Consider the following 24,706-nt stretch of genomic DNA (forward strand, 5'->3'; position numbering starts at 1 on the left):
AGCTCTCACACAGATGTGTGCCACTGTTCCCTGCTCTGTTCCCTGCTGTGCAAAGTGAGTGTGTCTGGCTGGGCTGTGGTGGGGGTTCTGCTGTTACTGCACAGGTCCTCTGAGAGAGAAAGAAATCACAGTGATTGCAGTGTGTCCTGGGAGGGGATGAGCCCACTGGCTTTTGTTCATCCCCCAGTGGTGTGAAGTACGCTACAGAAACAATCTGTTCTACAGAACAGCTCTGCTCATACCTGTGAACCAAAGTAAGGTAAGAACATCTGGTCAATGGCCCAAAATGGGGACAAAAAGGAGCCCTGAGTTGAAATGGCTAAAATGTCAACCTAAGTCTCCTGTACTCCTCACCCCGCCGTGGCTCATTCATGCCACACAAGCTGTATTTTTAGCACTCCAAGAGGCCAAAGAAAGGCCTCTCAGCCTTTCTTTCCTGGGTCACTTGCAGTCCCAGAGAAACAATTCCCATTATGACATATTCCCAGGCAATATGCTTGGCCATTTACAGACCTGCACATGGTCTGACTGATACAGAGATATTGCAGCACTTCTGAAAACAAGATGTTTTTGCTAAAACACTCTCTGATAATCAAACAAATCAAAGGGCAACCTAACTGGATCTACAAAAGCAAAACGTGCAGCTGCCAAAGTACTGCTGTTATCTCTGGCATGGCTGGGTCACTGGGACATTTCACAGAAACAAAAATGTATTTCCTGCGTAGACCTAATTAAAATACCTCTGGGGAAATGTTTCATGTGTTCTAAAGACCTGAAGTTAGAGCTACCCAACTGGCTTGTAAGGAATGAGAATACTTGCCAGGGGTTGATGGAAGGGACCAAGCACCCTCTGCTCTACTCATTACAGTTAGGCTCAGCAGCAGCCTCTGACCTTGCAAGTATCTGGCAGGAGGGTGCTGTGCCCTCCCAGAGAGAGGGAGCTGCCTCCCCCAGCCAGGAGCAAGCTCTGATAACATTGGAGGGCACTGCAGAATTCCACCCAGGACCTTCCACAACAGAAGCCACTGTCCTCTCCTGGTCCACACACAAGGTTTGGAGAAGACAGCACAGTCTGTGAAAGGTAACTTGTACCCCTTCTTCTGGGTCTGGCCAAGTTCCATCTGCACCCCTGGGTCTGCTTTACTTCACAGGGAGGAAGACTTTGCTGCCCATGCACAGGTCTCTGGGGACAGATGGAGACTGTGGGTCACTTGCTACCCAGGTAACAAGACTTTTGTTTCCACCTCCTTAATTTATCATTTTGATCTTTTATTTTTTTCTCTCTGTTCTCCCTGTTATTAGTTCATGTGCTTATACTGCAGGATCTGGCTGTTTTTCTTACTGTTCTGGCTGGGCCAAGGGAGGCGGATGGCTCCCCCAGGTTGGTGAAACATGATAAAAGCTGAGTGGGGAGAGAGGCAAGGATGAGAACTCGGTTATTTTGCTCGTAACATGATGTGCCTCTTCTCTGCCCTCCAGTCCCACTGACTCATCAGCTCTATTTGTGCTCCCACTAGGTTTTGCAGAGAGCAGCTGCCGCTCCAGAATTTTTTGGATGAAACTGAATAAACTCTTGCTCCAGGGAAAGTTCTTCCAGCTGGAAATCTATGGTGAGTTACAAGTGGCAGCCCCGAATAACATGAAGGCTGGGGAATCATCTAAGTGATCACAGAGTCTGTGATCTGGATGCTGCTGCCATCTATTGATAATTGATAACTCACCCCAAGGAACCTGCAGCACATCCTTTTCACCCTGAGCCAGCCTCTCCCACCTTAATTTGGCCACTAACCCTACAGAGGAGTAAAGCTGGAAACTACAGCCACAGCCTCCTTGTGCAGCTACAGTGCTGAGAAAGGAGAAAGAATGGTCTGAGGAGGAAGGACTGACATTTGGCTTTCATTCTTTCCTCTGCTGAGCCCTTACAAGTGTCTAGCAAGGGAAACAAAGGTGACATTGCAGCTTGGATATATCCTGAACAGCATAATAGCAACGGCAGTGTAGGCTGGGTAATAACCAGAAAACACACTTTCAATGAGGGCTGAGCGAGTGCTGCACCAATTAAAGGACTTTGGAGGGCATTTTTATTTCCTTTTTATTTAACATCACAATGATATCTAAATACAATAGTTCAGATTGGACGAAGGGGTTCCATTTTCTGGGGAAAACAAAAATCTTCAGAACTAAAATATAAACCAGCAAATATTCACATCACATTGTAAAAAGTATGTGATTTCACCCCAAACCTAATTAATTTCTCTTGAGATCAGTGCACTTTTTTCTGGGTTATGTTTTTGTTTTGTTTTTTTCATTTGATTTGGAGGCAGAACTGAAAAAATCAAGTACGGAAAGGGTGTGGGCAGAAGGGAGAGCATTTCTGAGAGTAACTGATACTGCTGGAAAAAACAGACCAGCCTTCAGGCACAAACTGCTGTTTGTTTCTTCCAGCTCTATCAGTTGGTCTCATAAAAGCTATTCCTTCCTCTTCCAAAATTATTCCTTATCTCCTGAGCCTATCCCGGCTGCAGGCATGCATCCACTGAACCAGCAGTTCTAGAACTGTCCAACATATAGGCATGACAGACAAATCTAAAAATTGCAGTGGCAGCTAGTTAAAACCTATCAATTTGTACAGATTCTTGTGTCTAACCCAAGACTAAAATAGTTCCTTAATCAGAGGGCAGATCATTAACAAAATATGATGTTATTAATTCTATCATCATCAAGACCTGAGCACAGGCAGTCCCTGTCATGTCTCTTACTTGGCTCCCCCTTAGGTTTCACAGCACACAGAGAGAAGGAAAACTGATCAATATGTAAAAGTGCCCACCCAAAGCAGGTCTGTGACCACATCCTTTGTGAACAGCAGATTATCCCAACTTGATGATTTTTAGAAACAGATGGGCTTAATATCCCATAACTCTCTTCTAGAGAATGAAATCGGGGAGGGAGAAATGTAGGTGATGCTTCAGAGAAAGTCTCCATAATAGCAGCACTTCAAAGTGGCAATGGCACAAGCTTCTGGATGCAAGGAAACAGGCATTGAAGTGCACAGTATGTGTGTGAGCTTGAGTCATGCCAAACTGTCTCATGCACTCCTACACACACCAGCACAGTGTCACCAGCTCCTGAACAGCACATGTCACTGGAGAGCACCCAACCCAGGTGGAGAAGAGCTGTCTGAGGGGGCCTCAGCCCCACTCTGCCCCTTGTCTTGAGCTTCACATCCCACATATCCTTCCCTTTTTCTGTAGATCCTTATTCTGGCCCTGTTCTGCTGGATGAGAAATTGGCATCTCGCTGTGGTTATGTCCTGTCAGAAGACGTGTGGGGCAATCCCGTCTTCCGCGCGTCAGTGCTCGGCTGCCATGTGGCCAATGAGGTAAGGCCCAGACACGGGCTTGGAAGCAGCTCAAGCAGCACATCTTCTCCAAAAATACAAGATTGAGATAGTATATGGTATTCTAACAGCAATATTTTGAGAATACCGAACTCAAGGAACTAGTGTTGGGAGTGTGGTGTAGGAATGAATAGGCAATGGCTCTCTGCTGTGAGGTTTGTTCAGTGTGACTGACACGGGATTTCCTCTCTCCATGGAATGACACTCATCCTAATGCTGCTGAGTAGCTGCCAGTTCTCAAGCATATCCTTGTAGCTGCTGATTTGCCAGAGAGTTTCTTGAAAGCCTCTCTGGAAAGAAGTAGGCATCTGCTTGAAAAAGCAATGTTTGCAGTGTGATTCTGGCAGATCATTTCCTGGCTTAATTTGTGTGGTAATGTGCCTGTTAACACATGCCTAGGAACGTAGATCACACATGTCTATTAGACCCAGATCTGCCTCACGTAACTTTAGCCATCTAAAAGATAATGTCTAGTCTAAACTAGTTGTTTACTCTTCCACAATAGTCAATGGAGAGAAGCAGGCATCTCCAGAAGGTGATTCACCCCTTCCAAAAATACGTGTAAAAGTGTAGCCTGGATTTCTAATTTCTAAATGTTAGTTGAGATGAAATGTACCCAAAACCAGAACAAATCAAAGTAGAAACTTCATTGCTTGTCCATGTTTAGTCTGGTTGGTCCTGGAAGCCCCACAGAAAAAATATGGTAAAACTTTATAGGCAGAGGTTAGCTAACAAGAACGGGGGTGTACAGTGTGCTGTGCAATGACCTAGATTTCCAGGCTGGAAATTTCTCTGTAAAGGTTTTGCCTTCTTCTGTAGAAAAATACACATCTATGTCAGATAGAAGGACAGTCCATGGCTTTGTGTGTGGCTTCGGGGGAGCTGAAGAACTAAAAGGAGTTTTTCACTGGACTCAGTCTAGTGTTAAATACTAAACAGCATTTGTAGATTAATGTGAACTACTTAGATCAAAACAAAAGTTCCAGTACTTTCTCTCCATGTAGAGACACACAAAGTCACAAACAGGAGAAACATGGACCCCACAGTAAGGTAGGTCAGATCTGCCCTTGACCAGCTGCTCCTTTATAGTGTGGCAAGAGCAGTGCTGAGATGGGGTCTGAGGCAAAGGCTGTGAGTGCTGAGGCAATGTCCCTGGCTCAGTAAAATCCTGCATAAAAACCATTTCAGACAGGGTGGTATGCTGTAGGAGCTGTCACTGCAGTTCTCCACCTGTTCTCATCATTATAAAACACTCAGAAACAGAACACTCAGAAGCAGAAAACACTCAGAAGCAGAAAACACTCAGAACATGGTCCCGTGCAGCCACTCCTGGAACCTTCTGCACCACCTGCTGAATTGCCACTTTTTCTTCCCAGGCAGATGAGCTGTTTTCACTGACTGTGAACATCAAGGTCTCCTCATTTTCAAGCATGAGGGCAGCTGTCACCTACACCTACCCTATGTACTGCTCCTATGCATCCTGGGCTTCAAGAGAAATTGTGTGCGAAGAGAACTACATGGAGGTAAAAACCTTCCCACTGAAGGCGAGGCTGCATCCAAGCTCCCTGCCTGGCACAACCTCCACAAATTCCTGTCAGAAGTTGATTGTACCCCATGTACCAGGCATAATAGCAACCTGCTGGTATTTAGCAGAGTGTGTAACAGTAGATCTGATTAGTAACACATTTACATGCCACAGATATTTTGTGAATTTTGAATTTTATTTGCAGTGAAACTCAGTTAACTGTACAGATGAAGTAAGGCAAGCCTCTGCAAGCAAATCAACAGAGAGGCTTAAGGCCAAGCTCTTAAACTTGTGAGAGTCCCTTTTGGTCATAAAGTGCTGCAGCATCTGTGAGAATGGCATCCTCATATCTGAAATAATAAAACCTAGAGTCTGCAGAGCTGCATCTCTGCTGAATCAGACAACTCACAGGACAAGTCTGTGAGACAGGAGCTGCCTCCTGCAGTGGTGCAGTGGGGCTCCTCAGCCTCCTGGCAGTGTAGAAACAAGGCAGCAAACAAACCAAATTTCATTGCTTTCTGTGCATTCCTGCAACAGGCAAGAAAAAGAAAGCATACCTCTCCTATTAGAACTCAAGGCTGTGCAGTCACTTCTGGGTGTTGCAACACAATTAAACCATGGTACAGATGTCTTCAGACTGTCTCCTTTCCTTGCCTCACTCTGCAGCACATGTGGGCAAGATTTACACCACAGCACCTACCTTAGGTACTGGGCATCCTTCATTTTAGGCATTCAGCCTGCTTGGGAAGACAGAACCAGTCCTGTTGATGCCAATAACCTGCTTTCCTACACCTCCAGTGGAGAGACCCAGATGTCCCTGAAGGTCTCCAGAGCTTAATCTAGTTTACAGCTTACCAGATATGAAGCAGGACTTTAAGTTTACCTGGTTAAACACAAAATATTCCCACCACTATAAATGCCATGGTTTTAACTTTCATTTAAGGTCACTAAAATTACTGCCATCAAGAACCTCCACAGAAACGCTTTAATTACCTCCAGTGAATGCAAACTGTTAAATCCTGATAGACACTGCTCCCCTTGTCTGCAATAATACTGAGGATTTGTTTGCTCCCATTGCTCCCAAACAATCTCCTGTGTCCCCAGGTGTCAGTGAAGACTGATGTCCCAGCAGTTTCAAATGACTACACCGTAGCATGGATGTCAGCACTGCCAGAGGTATGAAGGGGAGACTTTCCTAACAGCTCCTAGCCTGCCTCTTCTCTCTACTCTTATGAGTCATTCTTGGGGCATAGCTCCATCTCTGACAAGAAAAGGGAGATGACAAATTTGCCATCAAGTACTGAAAACCTCTCAAGTATTTTTAGACCTCTAGACTGCAAAAAGACATTTAGGTGGGAGAACAGTCATATGCCTGTTCCATTAGTGAAAACTGAGTTCAAGACAAACAAAGGTAGGTAGTTCTTCGCACAATGGGTAGTGAAACTGTCTAACTCATCACCAAAAGATGTTGTGGCTGCTAAAAGCTTACTTGATCCCACGGATAGTCTGGAAAAGTTGACTGAAGAGAAATCCAATAAGACATACAAAATACAAAGAAGGTACAGATAGCTCAGGAGTCACTGAAACGAAAAATATTTGAGGCTGGAAAGAATGAGTGGGAAATGATGACAGGAACATCTCTCTTATGAGGAAAAGCTGAGGGAGTTGGGCCTGTTTAGTCTGGGGAAGACTAGGAGAGGATCTTAGCAATGTACACAAGTATCTGAAGGAAGAGTGTCAAGAGAATGGAGCCAGGTTCTCCTCAGTGGTGCCCAGCAGTAGGACAAGAGAGCAGACAGAAACTGATCCACTAGAAGTTCCATCTGAACATGAGGAAGAATGAAACAGATTGCCCAGAGAAGATGTGGAGTCTTATCTGGAGAAATTCAAAACTGCCTGGACACAATCCTGAGTACCACTCTCATGGGGACCCTGCTCAAGCAGAGAGGTTGGACTAGATGGTCTCCAGTGATTCCTTCCAACCACAGCCCCTCTGTGATTCTGTCAAATATATATGTTTGTCCCACATTTCTCATGTCTTACTTGCTCTCGATGCCCATTTTCCTTTTGACTGTATGGCCATCACAGCAGGGGACTCTGTTCTAGGCCACTTACAGGCATTGCTCTCTTCTTATCTTTGACACAGTATGGCTACACACAATAAGAGGTAGTCTGTCATTTGACCTGGACTGTTCCAGCAAACAGCAGACATGGAGATAATCAGTTTCTTAACAGCCATGGGTATTTTGTCCACAGTGGATTTGTTCAAGGCCATCTGTCTGTGTTTCTTCCAGGGCTGCTAGAAGACAATCTCTAAAGATGCCTTAAAGAGCTCTAAAATTCCTTGTCTTTACACTACATATATATATCTCAAGGATATTTCTTGCCTGAGATGAACTAATACTATCATTCAAGTTACTCCCACTACAAATAGGAAAATAGGCACTGCAACATCATAGCTTTTTAAGAGACTTTGGGAGACGTAGAACTGACGTAGCTCATCTCTCTCTTGCAGACTCAAAATGTTGCATACCAGCAATGGCAACTGATGTTTGTTTCTCCATCAGGGAGAAAGAGAATAACAGTAAGTGATGCAGTAAAACTGGGCTACAGCTTCAATAACACCCTGTCCCGAGTGTACCTGCGAGCGCCCTACCACAGCAATGAGTCTGATGTCAGCGTGGTGAGTTGTTGACCCCAGCCAGACACAAAGCTCTGCTGTTCCCACTGCCTCTCCAGAACATCAGCTCTCTTTTTCTGGGCTCCAACAGGTCAGTGGTGTAACTATGAACATGATCACTTCCACTTCCATGTACAGGCAGCGGTGGCTGCTTTTGCTCATTGACACGACTGCCTCCTGTCCTGTTGGTAAGGATCTCTTCCTTCTTCACTAAAAATAACCACCAAAGGAGGTAGCAGAAAACAGTCTTCCCATTCTCTCTTAGAGAATAGGTTTACAAGCTTCCCTCAGAACAACATGAGTTAAGAGTCTGTGGCTTTAGTCACAGGCAAACAGGCCCTGCTGTGACACTACATTACTTGTGTTCCCAGTGCAGTATCATGCTTTGTCTCTGGTTTCTCAAATCCCCACATCAGATGCAGGGAACTGGAAACAAGCAAAACTGCTACAGAAGAGCCAGGGAGCCTCCCCTGGACTAATCCCATAGCCTTGGCTCTTCTTTTTCATACAATTCCATGCAAGGCAGGCAGCTCTGCATCCTTGAAACTCACATCATCCTTTTCTCTGGAGAGGCAGGACTAGCCTGGCTTTTTGCAGAGAAGTGGTGGCTGCACCTGGCTCTCACAGAAGAGAATTAATGTGAACAAGTGATGAGGAAGCAAAAGGTTTTAAGTTGTAGAGAACTTGAAGCCAATATTTCAAGAAGGTTCAAACAGGTTATTCTGTGCCCTCTTCCTTCTGCCAGTAAGCCCTGGGACAACAGAGCAGGTAGCTGGGAGCAGAGCTGCCAGTTCTTCTGAATCACTTAATGATTCACCTGAAACTAATCCAGGTCTGCTTCGAGTGCCAGGGTCTGTGTGACAAAATAGACATCATTTGGCTAATATCCTACAAGGTGTTGCATCAGTGAAAACTGCAGAGATATCCTGGTGAAATGGAATCAGGAAAAGGCAGAGACAGGACTGAGTGATAGCTCCAATTGCCCTGTCTATCTAACTCCACAGATGGCATCAGCTTCACCGATACCACGCTAACATGGACTGTGCCAAGAGTTATCCCCACACTAGTGGTCCAGGAATCCACTTTTCTGTCTAAAAGCATTGTAATGGGAGTGGGTGATCAAGTCATAGTGAATCCAGCAGAGATGAACTTCTTACTGGAGTACAACGAGACACACATCAGAATAACCATCCCAATTGGAGCAGAGGGAGGCAAGCTAGAGGTTAGTACAAACCACTCACACACAAACACATTTGAGAGCCTGTACTACAGATGTTTCCAAATCATGGTAATTTCAAATACTAATTGATTGCTGCTTAAAATTTGTAGATACAATATTTGAAGAACTAGGTGTTTCTTCTCTGTGTTTTGAAAGCACTTACTAAGAAACTAGGAATTTATAATGACAAAACATGGTAGAAGCAAGAGACCGACACTGGAATGAATTGTCTATGTTGTTCAATAATGAAACTAGTCCTGGTAAACTTCTGGCCTGGCTCAGTGAGTAATTTCCCTGACAATTTCCAACACAGCATGATTTAGCAAGGGACAGGTTCTCTCCATGTTTTTGGGGTGCAGTCACTTGTTTTGAACACACTTTATTCAGTTTATTCCTTATCAATATATAATTTACAGATACAGAGGCAATGCCAAAAGGAATGTTCAGTAGAAAAGAATAGTTTGGGTTGGAAGGCACCTTTAAAGACAATAAACTCCAGCCTCCTCTGCCATAGGCAGAAACATCTTTCATTAGATCAGGTTGCTCAAAATTCCATCCAACTTCAACACCTAGAAAGGAGTTGGCAATATTCCTGCAAGATGACATTGGTGTGAGTTTGACTTATTCCTTCAGGAGGTCCCCATTTGTGTAACAGACAGAAAAAGAAACATGACTGGTAATCCAGGGATGGTAAAAAAAATAAGAAATAAAAATGTGGTGATGTGCTAAACTTAATGAGGACACCCCTGAAAACCTGATACTTCCTTACTAAGGATCTTTGCAGTAGCTGAGCCACACCTGGACCAGACAAATGGACCAAGCTACCAAACAAACAAGAAAAATCCACTAGCAAAATCTGTTCCAAGCTGTACTAGAATACCATCTGCTCTTCCTAGCTTAAGAATTTAAACCATATTCAGTCATCTCTTTATTAAGCTACCGAGAATTAAGACTTAACCACACATTTTACCTCCTAGAGCTCCATATCTGGCGGTGTATATGGAGTCATTTACTGCATTGACCTGTTTCTGGAGCACACGTGGACGGATGCAGGTTGGCAAACAACGAAGTATACAGTCACCAAATCCATCACCACGCCTTTCATGCCACAAATACCAACTGTTATCAACAGTAAGTCATTCCTCTCATTGACTCTTACCAATCTTTTGCTGTGCTGTACATTGCTCCACCTGGCCTGTGCTACAAATCTACATTCACCAGAATGTTCTCAACTCCCACTTAAAATGTTTTTAGGAAAAGTCAACACTCAAGTATTATATTCAAACAAACAAACAAAAAACCCCAATAAAAACTCTTTAGCCTTAACTTATAAGTTGATGATTAAAATGTAAACATTCCTTTCATGTTAATACCTGGATTTTTCCTGTGAGCACTGGAATAAAGATGTTGTGATGTGCACTTATCACACTGGGAAGAAGAGGACAGCATTCATTAATGGTATTTTCTCCCCCAAACTCCCTGCATCTGGTACCTTGGGAATATACTGAAATCACTGTGCCACCCAGTGCTGCAGTCATGGTTTTTAAATTTTAATTCTCAGAGCATTAAGGCACTAAACATACTTGGAGTTGTCTGGATAATTGATATAGAAAAAAAAGGAGCCTCTTACTATACATTATGATAAATTTTTCAAATTTTATGTGGCTGAATGAGATTCTAGATTTCTTCAAATGTATTGCACATCATAGTGCACCTCTAGAAAGTCACTGAACCCACTTTCTATAAAGTTCTATATATTTGTTGTTAATCCTCTGCAGCTTGAAGCAATTCTCATGTACTCAGAGTATTTCAGATCTGACTAGAACACAAACACTCATTAATCAGAGCCATTAAAGAGATGGCTGTTGGCTAAGTTTCCTGGAATTTGAATGGGAGGCCACCCCAACTGTCTTGGTTATTTGATCCACATCAGCAGTAATTTGATGTTCTCTCCCTGCAGATACCATGCCAGAAGAACGGCTATTTAATGTTGCATTTGGACACTTTCTTCCCGATGTCTCTCTGGTGGCAATCACAGTAGGAAATATGCCATTTTCCCTGAGGGAAGCACAGCACCACAGCTTCAAGATTTATGAAACTCCCTTTTCTAATGGAACAAAAGCATTTATCCTGGAAGTCTCTTTTGATGATCCATATGTTCTGAAAGAGGTAGGAAACACAGCAGTTCACTTCAGCAGCAGAGTGGAGGAGGTGGGACAGTCCCTCTTGGGGACATGGTCCAGCTTTTATTAACCAACAACACTTCCTTGATCACAGAGGTGTCAACAAGTCTAAGATAATCTGAGTTAGGATTAGAAGCTTTTATGTCCCCACCTTGATCTCCATAGATCTCTAGGAGATCAGTATCAAGTATAATTAGATGGGATGGAATGTTACCTCCTCTAGTGCCTGTCAGCATGGCTAATGCCCGAGTGCACACCCGACAGGAAGAGGTTTGTCAAGTCTGTATTAGACACTGCCCTCTAAAACAGGAGTGTCTTGGAAAAATAAATAAATTGCAATGCTGGCAAACATCAGTTTCAAAAATCCAGTAACTCCTGAGCCCACTGTTTGGCTGCTGGCACAGGCCATGCCCCGTGCGAGCACGCTACGGGCAGGCTCAGGGTACTCTAAATGTAATTTTGTTAAGCTTCAGACAGTTTGTAATCAAAATATTTGTAAAGGCTATATATTCACAGAGGGATTTCAGCCTCTTATTTCAGTGGGAGGATGCATAACTGCAAGGCTTCTACCACTCTTTCAACCAAACCATGCTGAGCTGTGGTGCTGTCACAAGAAACAACACTGTGAATGCACAGGATTTGTGCAAATAGTTTTCAGGCTGCAGTCAAACCACAGTCAAATTGCATTAAGGATCAAAGCAAGAAAAAAAAATCCAGAAGTATTTCTTTCAGGTTGAACACCAGGTTTTTCTTTGTAAGCATTTTCAGTGAAGGAAAAGAGGATATTGAGAGGAATCTCTCACAGCATCTCCTCACACCTTCTATTCAACCGATTACTTACTCTCCTGGGTTCAGCCCACACTCTCAGTAAAGAAGAACAAGGATTTGGACCTGGATCCCCCTCTATGATCCCACCATTGGGCTACAGAGGAACCACCACTGCTTTCACTTCTGTCTTCACTTTCTGAAAAGGCACAACATTCTCCACATTTATGTTTGGCTGAAAGAGCTGTTGAATCCAGGCCAGATTTCTGAATAGCTTCAGGCCAGCTGAAGCGATGCTTTTGGAGTCTGAGCTATTTGCAGGGCAGGGGAGGGTGTTGGAATAATTATTTAGTGTTTTTCAGAATATACATGCCTGCCTATTGTGAAAGCTGCTGCAGCCCTACACTTCTCTCTCTTTCAGTATGTGAATAGAAATGAAAGAAAATACACTCTCCTGGTCAACTACACCCTTAGCGTGGGTCTGGAGATGACACTCTACCATCATTCCGCAGAGGTGGAGTGTGTGCTTGCTGATATTGGTAAGTTTTCCCCTGACATCAACTGGTTTGTTTGCATCAACAGCATGGCTGTCATTGAATTCAGTGAGAGCATCAGAGTGAGGGTGAGAGCTTTGGGGAAAACCCCACCCCTCAATAGCTCATTGTTGGTAACAGCCAAGTTGCTGCTCCACTGATGGCAGCTCTTCTGCATACTGGCAAGACAGTCTGCCCTCGAGACACTGAGAGCAATAAAACAAGTGTGTAGAAGTTGGCTTGCAAACTCAGTGAACAAGATGCCTCAGAACATGAACATACATCTACTGGCAAAACTTTCAGACATTGCTACAAGTTTTAGTTTGTCCTCAAATACAATTCTGCCTCCACATCCAGGACAGAACTTAACTAACTCAAAAAAATTGCTGTAATCTCCAGAGACAGCATTTCTGGAAGGAGAAATCATCCACTAAGAACTGTACTTAGCAGGTTACTGAAACAGCTGGGAGGTCTGTTTGATATTTTCTCAAATTTATTAGATTTTTGCATGCCACAAAGATGACAGTCTCCTCACTGTCCTATTTTATCTTTGAAACAGCTCCTGCTTCAAAGGAGGCTGATCAAAAAATGTATTCACATACATAGCTCAGCTTGCCTTAGTGAAACAGGGAATAGTCCTGGAAGCAAGCTGACTGAAGCAGGACATCCCATCCCACCAGATGTGCACTGGTACACCCACTACAACCCAGCCAAGCCCTGCAGGCAATGCCAGCATGCACACAACAGGCTGCTGGGGCTTCTTACCTGTGACAGAAATCCCTGCCTGGGCCAAACCTCACCACTCAAACCTTCCTTCGTTCTTACTCTTCATCCCACCTTCTTCCCACAGAAGTACCAGAAGCAGTTGGTTCCTGTGATGAAGAAAACCTGTATCTAACCCTGCCCACTTTTGGCTTGCACCACTACTGGGACCTGTACCTTGGTAACAAGCTCCTGAACCAGCACCTTGCCCTCACCAATGGGTACCTTGCAGCTACCAACTCCACACACCTGGTCTTGCAAATACCTCTGTTTGCTGGGGGACTCATCTACCAGGTACAGGAGCTGTTCAGCAATGCCTTTCTATAGCACACAGGGCTGTTTGCTCTCACAGAGTCCTACAGTCACAGTCTGTCCTGCTGTTACACACATTGGAAAACCTCCAGAGGGAAGGACTCTGAGCCACAGCAAGTAGAGTAAGAGGCATCAGACCTGGACCCTTCTGGTATTATGCAATCTACGGTCCCCACTTGTCTCTAAAAGATATGCACTAAGTCTTCAAAAACAAACTCCTCATTGTTTTTAGTAAGATGAGGCAAAATGTCCCATCTGACCTGAGCCAGAAACAATATTTCAATACAGCTTTTATGAAAGAAGCTCTTTTATAGGAACTTCTTGTAGAAATGTTAAGACACGGCAGGGGAAAATTGATGCTCTAATAATTTGAATTATTCAACAATAATCAGTGCAGATTTATCTCCATGACAGTGACTGATAAATTCATACAAGAAAACTTGTACTTCTGTCCCCAAGTTGCTTCAGGCTCAAGTCTTCACACTGACTTAACTCTTGTGACTTGTTAGAATTCTTGTGACACAAGCTAAGGGGCAGAACTTTGCACATGTGGATGATGTACTATAACAAGAGAGCTCTTCCATCTCCTCTGCAGGAAGTGTCCTTTCAGAAAATTAAAGCAAGGTTTGATGTTGCCCTAAGGAAGGTGAGAACTATGGAGACCTTACAGATATTCTCCATTAGCTGCAGTTTTAATACTTCAGCATTTATAAGTAAGTTATGCAACTGATCAATCAATAAAAAAGATGTGTGATTCTTTCTTGAGCTCATAACCAACTCTCTGACTTTCTCAGTATGCCACCCAGATGGTACCATAATGGTATCTGCCCAAATGAAGACAGTTCCTGCCATTGACATGAGTAAAACCAAGCTAAGGGACAGCTCCTGCAAACCTAGAGAGTATAATGAAGCTCATGCCTTCTTCAAGTTCCATGTCACTACCTGTGGCACTTCAGTAAGGGTAAGTCCATGGCCAGAGCAGAAACACCTGCTGGAAGTCTCTGCCTCTTCTGCATTTTGTCTTTTGGTCCCCTGCTCCAGCTCCTGAGAAGAGTCAATTTATAATGAGCTTCCCATATGCACAGTTTGAAGGTGACCACATTATTTATGAGAATGAAATCTCTTATGAGAAGGAGACTCTTCCAGGACAGAGCATGCCAACAATCACAAGAGATCCAGACTACAGGTAGGAGCAGCTGCTCACTGACACTGCTCACTTTTGTACAGCTGCTGAGGAATATATGTGAACACAAAAATTGCTGTTTCTTCTACTCTAGACTAACAATCTTGTGCTACTACCAAGCAAAAGAGACCCTGGTGCTCGGTGTCTTCCCCAGTGAACCGGTCACATCCCCTCCCTTTGGCTCTGGGACGATGATTCCACATTCAAATACTGCAGGTGTGCAATTCCCTTCCATTTTTAAACCTTTCTGACTCTTTCAGTCCTAAGTTCCCTTGTTAAGACAGGCCTTACTTTCAACTAAAGAGCCTCTCTAACATTTCCTTCTCTGCAGCTTACAGAAGGGTAAGACAAGCTCTGAATGTAGTTTCAAGAGTGTCCAAAGGTAAATCTTCTCCCATGGAAATCAGAGAATCTCCAAGTATGTTTTAGTTCAAATAATATAAAATAACAACAAACTCCCCTATCATTTTCTCGAGATGAATCCTTCATGGAGTTCTATGGGCCCAGCGTGGCAATACTCAAACAACCCATGGAGCCAGTGTTTCTTGAGGTAGAACTGAAAGACAAGAGCCCCAAAGTGGAGTTATACCTGGAAAACTGCTGGGTAGCCAGATCTCCAGACTTCAACTCTACCCCAAGATGGAACATCACTGTGGATGGGCAAGTGGTATTAAATGTCCAATGAACTCATCAGCAATGTCCTAATTTCTGCTTAGATCTGATGATCTTTCCTCTCAAATAGGTGTGAAATTAATGGCAGTGAGTTTGCTGCAGAGTTCTGCCCAGTACCTGTGAGCCCCAGGGTGAGACACCCCTCTCACTTTAAAAGGCTGGCAGTAAGGACCCTGGCACGGCAACTGGAGCAGGTAGGATCTAGTGAAAGACTCACCTCCCACTCATGGACCCTATCCTGGAAGTCTGGATGATGCTCTTAGTCCTGTGGTTTGGTTGGAGGTAGTCCTGCAAGGAGCAGGGAGTTGGACATGAAGATCCATATGGGTCCCCTCTATCCTGAGATATTCTACGACTCTGCTTTGAGAAATAGACTTAGGCACCTCACAGACTTAAACTCTAGCCAGCATTCAACTCAGCCACCCTGACTGGTGTGCAGCTTTAATTCAGTTCTCTTCTTAAATCTTCTCTGCCACCTAGCTGACTTGAGAATGGACTGGCTGGATTAAATAAAAGAATTTGGTATGTAAATATGATTTTTATATGGTGGTTTTGGCTTTGTGTATGATCAGATTTATATCACTTCAGCTCAAAATGTCTAGAGCAGAAAAATCAGCTTTTATATCCCAATATGCACATGAAGTTCATCTCTGCTGTCTCCCATCTGTCCAAGCCAGTCATCCATCTCCTCAGGTGTCAGCCCAATGGGCAGAGAAGCAGAGGCACATGAGTTTGGTCTATAGTTTGAGATCCTGTTCTCTTCTAAGGACTAAGGAGAGCAAAGAAAAACCCAGGAGACTCAGCTGGGGGTACTTTGCTCCTTGTGCACCCAGCTGAGTGAACTGCCTGTCCTGCCATGTACTGATACCAGCCGTGGTGTGTTCACCCTGCCTGGGCAGCTCAATAACTGCATCATTATTTACTCAGCCTTTTATAGCCCCCTCAACTCTTGAGCTTGCTAGAAATGAACATGATGCAGTTCTGGCTTGTGCTGCTTCCTAAGTGTGCAGCTGCAGCAGGCACCAGATTGAGTTTCTGTCTAGCTTTGATACGCTGCAGCACGTGAGGTTTTAACTTCTCCTGTCTCAGCCTCTCAGTTACCAAACTGCTTGAGGGCTTCCTTGACACCAACTTTAAATTTCAAGGCAGGTTCAGCTAGAAGGTGCCTCATGGAACCTTCATGTTCAGAGAAGCCTAAGTCTAATCACATGTAGTTTCTGCAAAAGGCAAAGACAAAACAATGTTCTGCAAAGTGGGATTTGGTATGGATCAAGTGTCACCTTTTTCTTCTTCTCAGGTGTATGTGCACTGCTTGGTGGCAGCATGCTCTCCTACCAACACACAGCCTGGCAGCACCTGCAGAGGACACTGCAGCTCAAGCAGGGAGAAGAAGGGTAGGTTGTGGAGGAGAAAAAGAACCATTGCAATCCAAGCCTGACCTGATGTTTCTCAGAGATTTAGGAGCTGTGACATCTGAAATGCCTGGGGCATGGACTGTGAACACTGATGTCACCCTTGGTGCACAGCATGTATGTATTCTTTAAAATCTACACAAACACACTGTGTATCGTTCTCAGGCTCTCCAGGTCACCCTTCTGACAGTCTCCAGGGCTATGTACTTGCTGGACCAGTACGGATTGTTGCTCCAGATCCAAGATGACACATGTAAACTGAATTTGGTAAGAATTCCAGGCCTGTGTATTCACCCTGAGAGGTCGCCATGCTTTGTGACACAGGCAATGCCGAGTCTGTCCTTGAGGACCTCAAAAATAAAAGTTCTGGGACAAGAAAAGGGGAAGGACATGGTTTCAGTCCCATGGTCTCAGCTTGAGCCCATAAGAGAGGGAAGAAGGAGATCTCCCTGCCAAGCCAAACACAGGTGCCGTGGCTCTGGAGCAGATGCCAGCAGCAGAGCAGGGCATGCTGGAGTTGGGCCATAGCAGGCAGATTTGGAGCCAGGTATTATTTCAACAGGTTTTCAACAGGACTGCCCCCAGTCTGAGAGAAAACAGATCCAAAATTTTAGAAACAAACACTAAGGCTCTAAGGCACACTGCCATATTCCAAATGTTTTTGAATGGTTCAAATCCTCCAAAGAGTAGGGTTTCTCCCATAGCTTCATCCACCCTTGAAGAACCAGAGCTGCTGAGCTGTCTGCTCCAGCATCACTCCTCACTTCAGCCTCTGTGTGTGTCTCCAACAGTACATGAAGGCTCTGCTGTGCTGGCTGCTTTCCAAATGGTGCCACTGGACACAGGAGCTACTTCTTCCAGGAACCACCAGAACTATTTGCATGAAGTTTAAATACCAAATGGTGGGACAGCACTGGAAACTTCTTGAGTCTGCTAACAGGATCAGTAAATCTTGCAACCTGTTGCCTTTTTGAAGTGGCTACAGAAGAAAATTTACCAGAAAATGACCCAAAGCTTCAAAATAACACTTTGTGTTTCTTCCAGCTGCTCAAATATGGATTTGCAGATCACTAAAATTAGTCCAGCCCTGATTATGGCTGCTTCTTGTAATACTTCATAAAGTGACTGCCAATCCTCCCATCTGAATGCAAAGTGCAAATCTGAAGTCAAATAAAAATACACCAGAGCAATGTAAGCACAGAACATCTCCTTGCTAATGTGCAACAGCAACCATCTGCTGTACCAAGACTGGCTTCAAAGAGCCAAGCAATCGCTGCCAGTGCCCCTCCAGCATGAAACACTAGGGCACACACTTCTTCCCACTAACACAGAGTTTTGTCTATGTCATTACATCAACCTGACATTCTTGGAAACTTGTTAGCTCCTCATTTTCCTCTCACCTGCCTCTGTATGGAAAAGGCTAACTCTACACAATGTGAGCAGATGGACACTCCAGTATGAGCAAAAATGACACCTGGTATTTTTTGTTTCTGTGCACACTAGAAGCTTTTTTTTTTATTATTATTATTATTATTTTTTAGAGATCAAGTACAAACCTGACACACGACCACCTGTAATCACTCTCAGGATGTGCCTACAGTGTAACTGCAGGCGTGGCTGCAGCACAGCCTGTTCAACAGCAGTGCAGAGGGGGCAGATGGCACACTCGTGCTGACAGCACACTCGTGTGCAGCCTCCAGAGGGTTTCCTGGCCCAGATTGCAGTTTCCCAGCTCCTCAGCCCCAGCCTTCCCAGGCTGGCTGGTCACTGCACACACACGGCCCGCTTCCCAAAAGCTGCAGTCCTGCCCGAGATGGCTGCTGAGTAAATGCCCCCTTAAAGCTGTATCTGCTGAAGGAGTAAGTGCTATAAAAAGGAATGGGAGAGTGCTGGGACCCCAGGACCCCCCAGCACTGTCTGGGTGCTGCCTTCCTCTGCTGCATGAGCAGTGCACTCTGCTGTCCACAGCCCACACTGCAGAGCCCAGTAGTTTGCCAGGAGAGCACACTCCCTGTTTTTAACAACACCACCAAACTCACAAGTTTAGGTTAGCTTTCTGTTAATCTGAAAAGCAGAAATTTGTAGACTGGGATGAAGGGAAAATAATAATGACTAAATTCTAGCTCTTCTCAGCACTCTCGGGCCACACAGGTGAGCATCAGGTTTGGTGTGGTGTCACCAAGGTTCACTTGTTTTGCAGCCTTGCACTGTATATTCAGATAAACTTGTTTGCAGTAAGTGGGATATCCCAGATCCTCCCCTTTTGCCCTGGAAAAGCAGGAAGGGGTCCAGCAGCATTCCATACCCTTCACGCACCACCTGGCAGATGAGGAGACTTTTCCACATACATTGGAAGGGAGATGGAAAAGGGGAGACAGACTTGCATTCCCACTTCACCTGGGATTTCAGGCTTCCACCTTCCCAGACAAGCCAGAGCACTTCCACATCCTTGGTCTCTTTCCCCTACTTTGGTTGCTGTTCATGGTGTAGATGATGAATTTCACACAGAATCTCACAGTGTGTCAGGGTTAGGCATTCTCTGTTTACCTTTGAGGGTGTCTGTCCCAAGGTATGATTCAGCCACACGATTGCACAAGTGTACTGCTCTGCACCTGCATTCTCCTGGGATTATCCCTACCTCTCAGGTGTTACAGATGGAACTTCAGCACCTAACTCCTGTCCTAGATTGCAGTTTTCAGGCCTATAGGCTTAAATGGCTCCTTGGATTAGCTTTCAGTTACCACCCTGGTCATACCAGAGTTGAACATGCCTTTGTTATTCAGCCAATGTGGAGAAAAGGGAAAGGTATTTTTAATGTACAGACAGAGGCACACCAGAGTCCCCATCCTGGGAGTCCCCAGTCCCCACTGACCAACCTTTTCCATAGCAACAGAAGTTAGGTTGAAACCTACTGTTGTGAGGCCTGAACACAGCTGGACCAGCTGTTCCTTGCTGGGAGACAATAATATCCTTCAGGCCCACTTCACATCCTCCTGGTACAACACAAACACAAGTGATAAAAGAACTGATCACAGTGAGCTGTAGGAAGCAATGCTCTGGACTGCATCCAATCCCTCCCTGCTCATGCACTAAAGGGATCCCACAAGGAGAATCCTGGAAATCACCTTAGGAAACAGAGCAGTGCTCAGCTCAAATGGTCACAACATGCTGGAAGTGGGGCCTCCAACTTGACCAGATCTCTCAGCAAACTTTTTCATAAAAAACAACTAGACCTTCCATTCTGCATGAAAGCCACTGGTTGGGGTCAAATCTGTTTCCCTGATCCAGCCCCTGCCTCTGTTAAAAGCATGAGGCAGGTTGCAGGACATGGGTTCGGGAATGAAGAGATGACTCAGTATGAGTTAGCAACTTGTTCCATTTTATCACAGTTTCAGCTACATTTTTATAGTATTTTGGAAAGGTAACATGCAATATTTTATTATGATTGGATAATTGCTGGTTTTCATGTGTTAACTTCTACATTTCTATTGGTCCAGCTCATAACACCCGAGCTCTGTAAGATACTTTTTAGTGGAACTTATAAGATACATTAAGCAGTCATATAAGATACATTCTGCAGAATTCACATCCTGACAAACTTCACAAGATACATTTTTCAGATTTCTCATCCTAAATTCTCATATATTCTTCATGGTCTTTTTAACACTTAGTCTTCTTCATATATTTGATACAATATTGTGCCAAGGACTCATGCTGACTCAAAGTCAGGGTTGTGCAGGCCTTCCAAGGAGCTATGGCCTTGAGAAGCAAGGAATTCTTCAACAGCAGGTGAACAGTCATCTGCTGACATAAAAGAATATTGGATATTATCTTCCTATTAGCAATCTTATTGGTTTTGCTTTTGTGAATCCCTCCCCTCCTGACAGGCAACAGAGAGCATTACCTGCACAGCTGAGCTTGCCTGAGACAGAGGAGTTCAACCCCACAAAATTGGAATAGTGCACCTTTCACTCCTGTCACTTTTTGACAAGGTTACCTACTAGATGCACAGTGCAGCCCTCACTTGTAACAGCCCTAGAGATTCAGGCTTTTCATGCAGACTAAACCTCCACTGCTCGCTCAGAAGGCAGGCAGGTGGAAGGGGGACATATTCTGGCTACTTGACAACCCAACCCTTTGGCCTCAATGTGCCACAGCTTTCCATTTGGAAAGGCTCTCCTTGTTCCCCATGCTGCACTCACACTAAATGTGCATAAAACCCTTCTCACACTGCTTGGTGCCCTGCTAACCTTGGCATTCTGTCAGCTTTTCCCACCTTCCTGAAAAAGCAAGGGAAAGGCCTTGCCACATGGATAGTTGTGTGACAACTCCTTCTCCCATGTTTCAGAAGGACAAATGGAGTCCTAAGGAAAAGCACAGGGTGATGATGTTACTCTTTGCCTTGTTCTGTAAGGCAGTGATGTTATTCTTTGACATTCTCTAACACATTATGGAATTTTTCGTAAGTTTAGAGGTAAATCATCAGGTGAGAACAGTTACTCATTGCCAAATTAACCCTGGCTACAGGGAACAAGCCAAACAGAGGGTCTGCCAGTGACAGCTGTGGGAGGAAAGTCAAGGCTTGGGACAGTAGGTTTATAGGTAGGAAACCTTGGGAAAGCAGCTGAGAATTATTCACGTCTGAAGTATTTCTGGCCAGAGTAAAGAGAGTCACAGTGCATTAGCAGCAAACATCTGTTTTACTTACTGGTGCAAGCCCATGACTTTGACAAGGGCAGTGGAATGGGCAGGACTGACCCAGGAGCAACACAGAGGTGTGGAATTCTCATGCAGAGACAACCCCTAAAGCCCAGTGAAGGTAAAAATCTACAGGACCTCACCTTGAAAAGCACCCAAAGCACACAACCCTGCTCCTTTCATAGCCTGAGAGGTTGCCTGAATTTCACAAAACATTTCATAAAAGAATCTTATTACTCTCCATTAGGCTTTTAATTCTTACACTTTTATAACAGGAAACTTTGCAGGACAAGGGGAGTTACTAAATACATCCTCCACTTAAAGTTTTGTTGTTTTTTTTATATATACTGAGCATTATGCCCTTTGGTGTGGACTATCCCCTTGGTCAGTTTGGGTCACCTGTCGCAGCCGTGTCTCCTCCCACCCTCCCAGGCATCCCCAGCTTCCTCCCCAGCCTGGCAGTACAAAAATCAGAAAAGGCCTTGGCTCTGTGCAAGCCCTGCTCAGCAATAACAAAATCATTTCCACATTATCAACCCTGTGTTCAGCACAAATCCAGAACACAGCCCCATACCAGTCACTGTGAAGAAAACTAACTCTACCCCAGCTGAAGCCAGCATGGCTATTTAATAATTTCAGGCTGAAAACCTGAAAGCCAGAGAACTAAATGACTCGTGTGTATGTGAAAGGGGAAAATGTGAAAACCCTACTGGCCAAAATTATCTTGAAAGAATTCCAGATTATGCTGAAATGCATGATGACAGTTCATCCTTTCACAGGAGAGACAAGGAAATACTGTGGAGAACTGGCAACTGCTCCCAGCCCTGTGCAGTATTTCTGTGCCAACAACTGCATGAGAAGTAATTAAGCAACATTCACAAAACAACACAAGCTGGAATATTATCTCTAGCATCTTTGTTTTGTAAAATACTTACTCACTGTTAATATTTTGATCTATATCCTGTCATTTTAAGTGTTCTGTGCAGAATCACATCTGCCATCTCGCAGTAAAACTTCGTAAGTCACATTCAACTGTTCATTACTGCTTTTTTAATTGTCTCAGCATGGTCAATCAGGAACATACTTAGTTTTAGCTCACCTTCTCACCATCAGTCAAGAGTTGGTAGGATTTCTCATTTTAAGACTGAGGTGGCATGAAGCATGTCAAGTCATTGAATTATCTGTGTTTTAGAGACAGAATACCAAGATATGTGGTAGCAAAGCGTGTGCTTAATATATCAAGTCCAAAAATTAAGACTTCTGAAGAGGAAAAATGGTCATTGCCTATTTCTCAAACTGTGAATGGTCACAGACTGGTATTATGTATATTTCTGTAATTTCAAATGGCTACAGTCAAGTGTCAAGAGCACGAGCAATAAATGCAGCATTTTCTCAGCCCTTTTCCAAATCTGCTCACTGTGGATGTTGCAGTTTCATCCCCACACTGAAAGTGATCTTGGTGAGGCTGCTGGGAAGGACATCCAGAGGCCCCAGTCTGATCTCATGACTCACCCAAACAGCCTCACTCTCTTCAGTGAGTCTCGTGCTTGTGCAGACTCTGGGATCATTCATGGAGGAACTCACTGTAAGCAGAAATGTCACTGGCATCATTTTATTTAAAAGACAAAATCCTAATGCTCATCTGAGCAATCAGACAGTATTTTTTTCATTAGAACTTGTGTTGCTATAAACTTGCTGACAATTTACAGACTTCAGTAATGGTCCCTCCTACCATGTGAGAAATGATGCTGCCTGGGACTTCACAGGCATCTCCATCAGATGGATTTCACACTGTATCTTTCAGGAAATTGATCTCTAATAAGAGAAAGCCACAACTCCTCCTGTGAATATTTTCTACAGTAAACTCTGCAGATAATCATGAGATAAAAAGTACATTTTCACTTTTATTGTCAATTAATCTGGCCAATATATTCATTATAGAATTACAAAGTATTTCTGTACAAAATCTGTAGATGTGTCTCACAGAGATCAACATTACACATTCCCTCAAGAACAAAAACCCCAAATCCAGTTTCTTTTGCAATCATAACCAATTTTTAACTTATTTATCTAAGAATTAAGTGTTTCCACAGGTCATAACAGATGTAAATGTTCTTGGGTTTTATCCATCGATGACAAAAATCACATTTATGGGAATTGCATCACTGAATTTTCAATAACCCCGCTTCTGTTTTTCTTCTTTATCAAGAATAGCCTGTTTTAGACTCAATGCAGCATCTTCAAACTGGGGGTTTAACTCTAATACTTTCCTGAAATCTTTTATGGCCTCATCAAAGTCTCCTGTCACAAAAAAGAAAAAAAGGAAAAGCAAAATTATCTTTAAGTGTTCATGCTCACAAACCTCTCACAACTCAAAAACACCTCCTAATACACCCACAAAGTAGCAGCTACTTCCTGGATCCACTACATTTGAATTCTCCACAGGCTCAGCTGGGAGTCAAAGGGCAAGAATCTCCAATGGACTTTATGCTCAGGTCAGCCGGTTTATTCCCAAGAGGAGACAAAAGGCCCACACCAATAATGAAGCTGCCCTAAAGCTGGTACACAGGCACAGAGCTTCCAGATGGTGCCCACGGCCCGGCTCCATTCTCTAGTCCCCCGACCTCTGACATGGCCAAGCTCTAACAAAAGGCACAGCGCTGTCATTTTGTTACGGCACCATCAGAAACGGGACAGGAAATTCCCGAGGTGGCCAGTAGCCCACTGGAGGTTGTGAAGGCTGCGCTCACCGCAGCTAAAGCTGCTCGGGAAATGCTGTATCTCAGATTTATTTAATGGTAGTGTTTGGAACTGGCTTGTTTTACCCCAGCGCAAATTCTTCCGCAAGTACACCCTTCCTCCTGTTTTCCACAGAACAGCATCCTTTCGAACGGCTCGGTTAGGAACAGAGGGGTGTAAGAAGGCACAGGCGGGGCAGGCAGCACCTAAAGCTGCTGTCACTGCTCAGGACGTGTCGCGCCCGTGGCGGAGCCGTGTTCCCCGTCCCGCCCGTGACCCGGCGCTGCCCGGCCGGCGCTGCCCCGGCCCGGCCCGTACCCAGCCGGTAGCGCACCAGCCCGCGGTTGTAGTAGGGCACCTCGAAGGCGGGCTGGCACTCGATGGCGGCCGTGAAGTCCTGCACGGCGGCGGCGAACTCCACGCTCAGGTACCGCGCCTGCCCGCGATCGTTGAGCGCCGCGGCGAGGTCGCAGCGGGCACTGCGGGGACAGAGGGAGCGGCGTTAGCGGGGGCCCGCCCGGAGCGCCCGCCCCGCTGCCGGGCCCCGGCGTTACCCCTCGGGGCTGCGGGCGATGAAGCGGCTGAAAAGCTCCTCGGCCGCCGAGAGCCGCCGCGCCCTCAGCTCC

The 24,706-nt window shown here is 44.7% G+C and overlaps 2 protein-coding genes across 5 annotated transcripts in view; one reads left to right on the forward strand and one right to left on the reverse strand.

The window, feature by feature from the left end:
• The first annotated feature begins 702 nt into the window (after nt 1-702).
• LOC107201166 lies at nt 703-17,838 on the forward strand. Of its 4 annotated transcripts, none has more exons than XM_033513074.1 (23): nt 960-1,222; nt 1,323-1,381; nt 1,518-1,610; nt 3,252-3,379; nt 4,774-4,920; nt 6,027-6,098; nt 7,438-7,605; nt 7,694-7,790; nt 8,607-8,824; nt 9,799-9,952; nt 10,782-10,990; nt 12,191-12,308; nt 13,153-13,358; nt 13,972-14,089; nt 14,171-14,337; nt 14,462-14,562; nt 14,654-14,775; nt 14,891-14,941; nt 15,036-15,219; nt 15,302-15,425; nt 16,529-16,625; nt 16,809-16,910; nt 17,435-17,838. In XM_033513074.1, exons 1-22 carry the CDS (start codon nt 1,194-1,196, stop codon nt 16,889-16,891), a joined length of 2,745 nt encoding a protein of 914 aa, XP_033368965.1. In that variant the 5' UTR covers nt 960-1,193; the 3' UTR covers nt 16,892-16,910; nt 17,435-17,838. The 4 variants fall into 4 exon arrangements, with proteins under 4 accessions (XP_033368966.1, XP_033368964.1, XP_033368965.1 ...); XM_015620372.3 differs by having other exon boundaries at nt 964-1,081; nt 1,303-1,381; XM_033513073.1 differs by lacking the exons at nt 16,529-16,625; nt 16,809-16,910; nt 17,435-17,838 and having other exon boundaries at nt 719-1,051; nt 1,152-1,222; nt 15,036-15,226; nt 15,302-15,393.
• A 5,101-nt stretch (nt 17,839-22,939) lies between these two features.
• TTC32 (tetratricopeptide repeat domain 32) overlaps nt 22,940-24,706 on the reverse strand; it is a 1,961-nt gene continuing 194 nt past the window's right edge. The window contains exons 2-4 of the mRNA XM_015620482.1: nt 24,635-24,702; nt 24,399-24,559; nt 22,940-23,642 (exon numbers count right to left, since the gene is read on the reverse strand). Of these exons, the coding sequence (XP_015475968.1) occupies nt 23,515-23,642; nt 24,399-24,559; nt 24,635-24,702 (357 nt within the window). The 3' untranslated portion in view covers nt 22,940-23,514. The remainder of the gene's footprint in view (nt 23,643-24,398; nt 24,560-24,634; nt 24,703-24,706) is intronic.

The sequence above is a fragment of the Parus major genome, chromosome 3 (assembly GCF_001522545.3).
Source record: "Parus major isolate Abel chromosome 3, Parus_major1.1, whole genome shotgun sequence".
NCBI lineage: Eukaryota > Metazoa > Chordata > Aves > Passeriformes > Paridae > Parus > Parus major.

Excerpts from the sequence above, each read along its gene's own strand:
- LOC107201166 (XM_033513073.1), top strand. The coding sequence starts at position 758 with ATGTGTTCTAAAGACCTGAAGTTAGAGCTACCCAACTGGCTTGTAAGG. Across the intron at positions 3,380-4,773 it reads GCTGCCATGTGGCCAATGAG|GCAGATGAGCTGTTTTCACT; the intron begins GTAAGGCCCAGA and ends TTTTCTTCCCAG. Across the intron at positions 14,776-14,890 it reads TCCACATTCAAATACTGCAG|CTTACAGAAGGGTAAGACAA; the intron begins GTGTGCAATTCC and ends CCTTCTCTGCAG.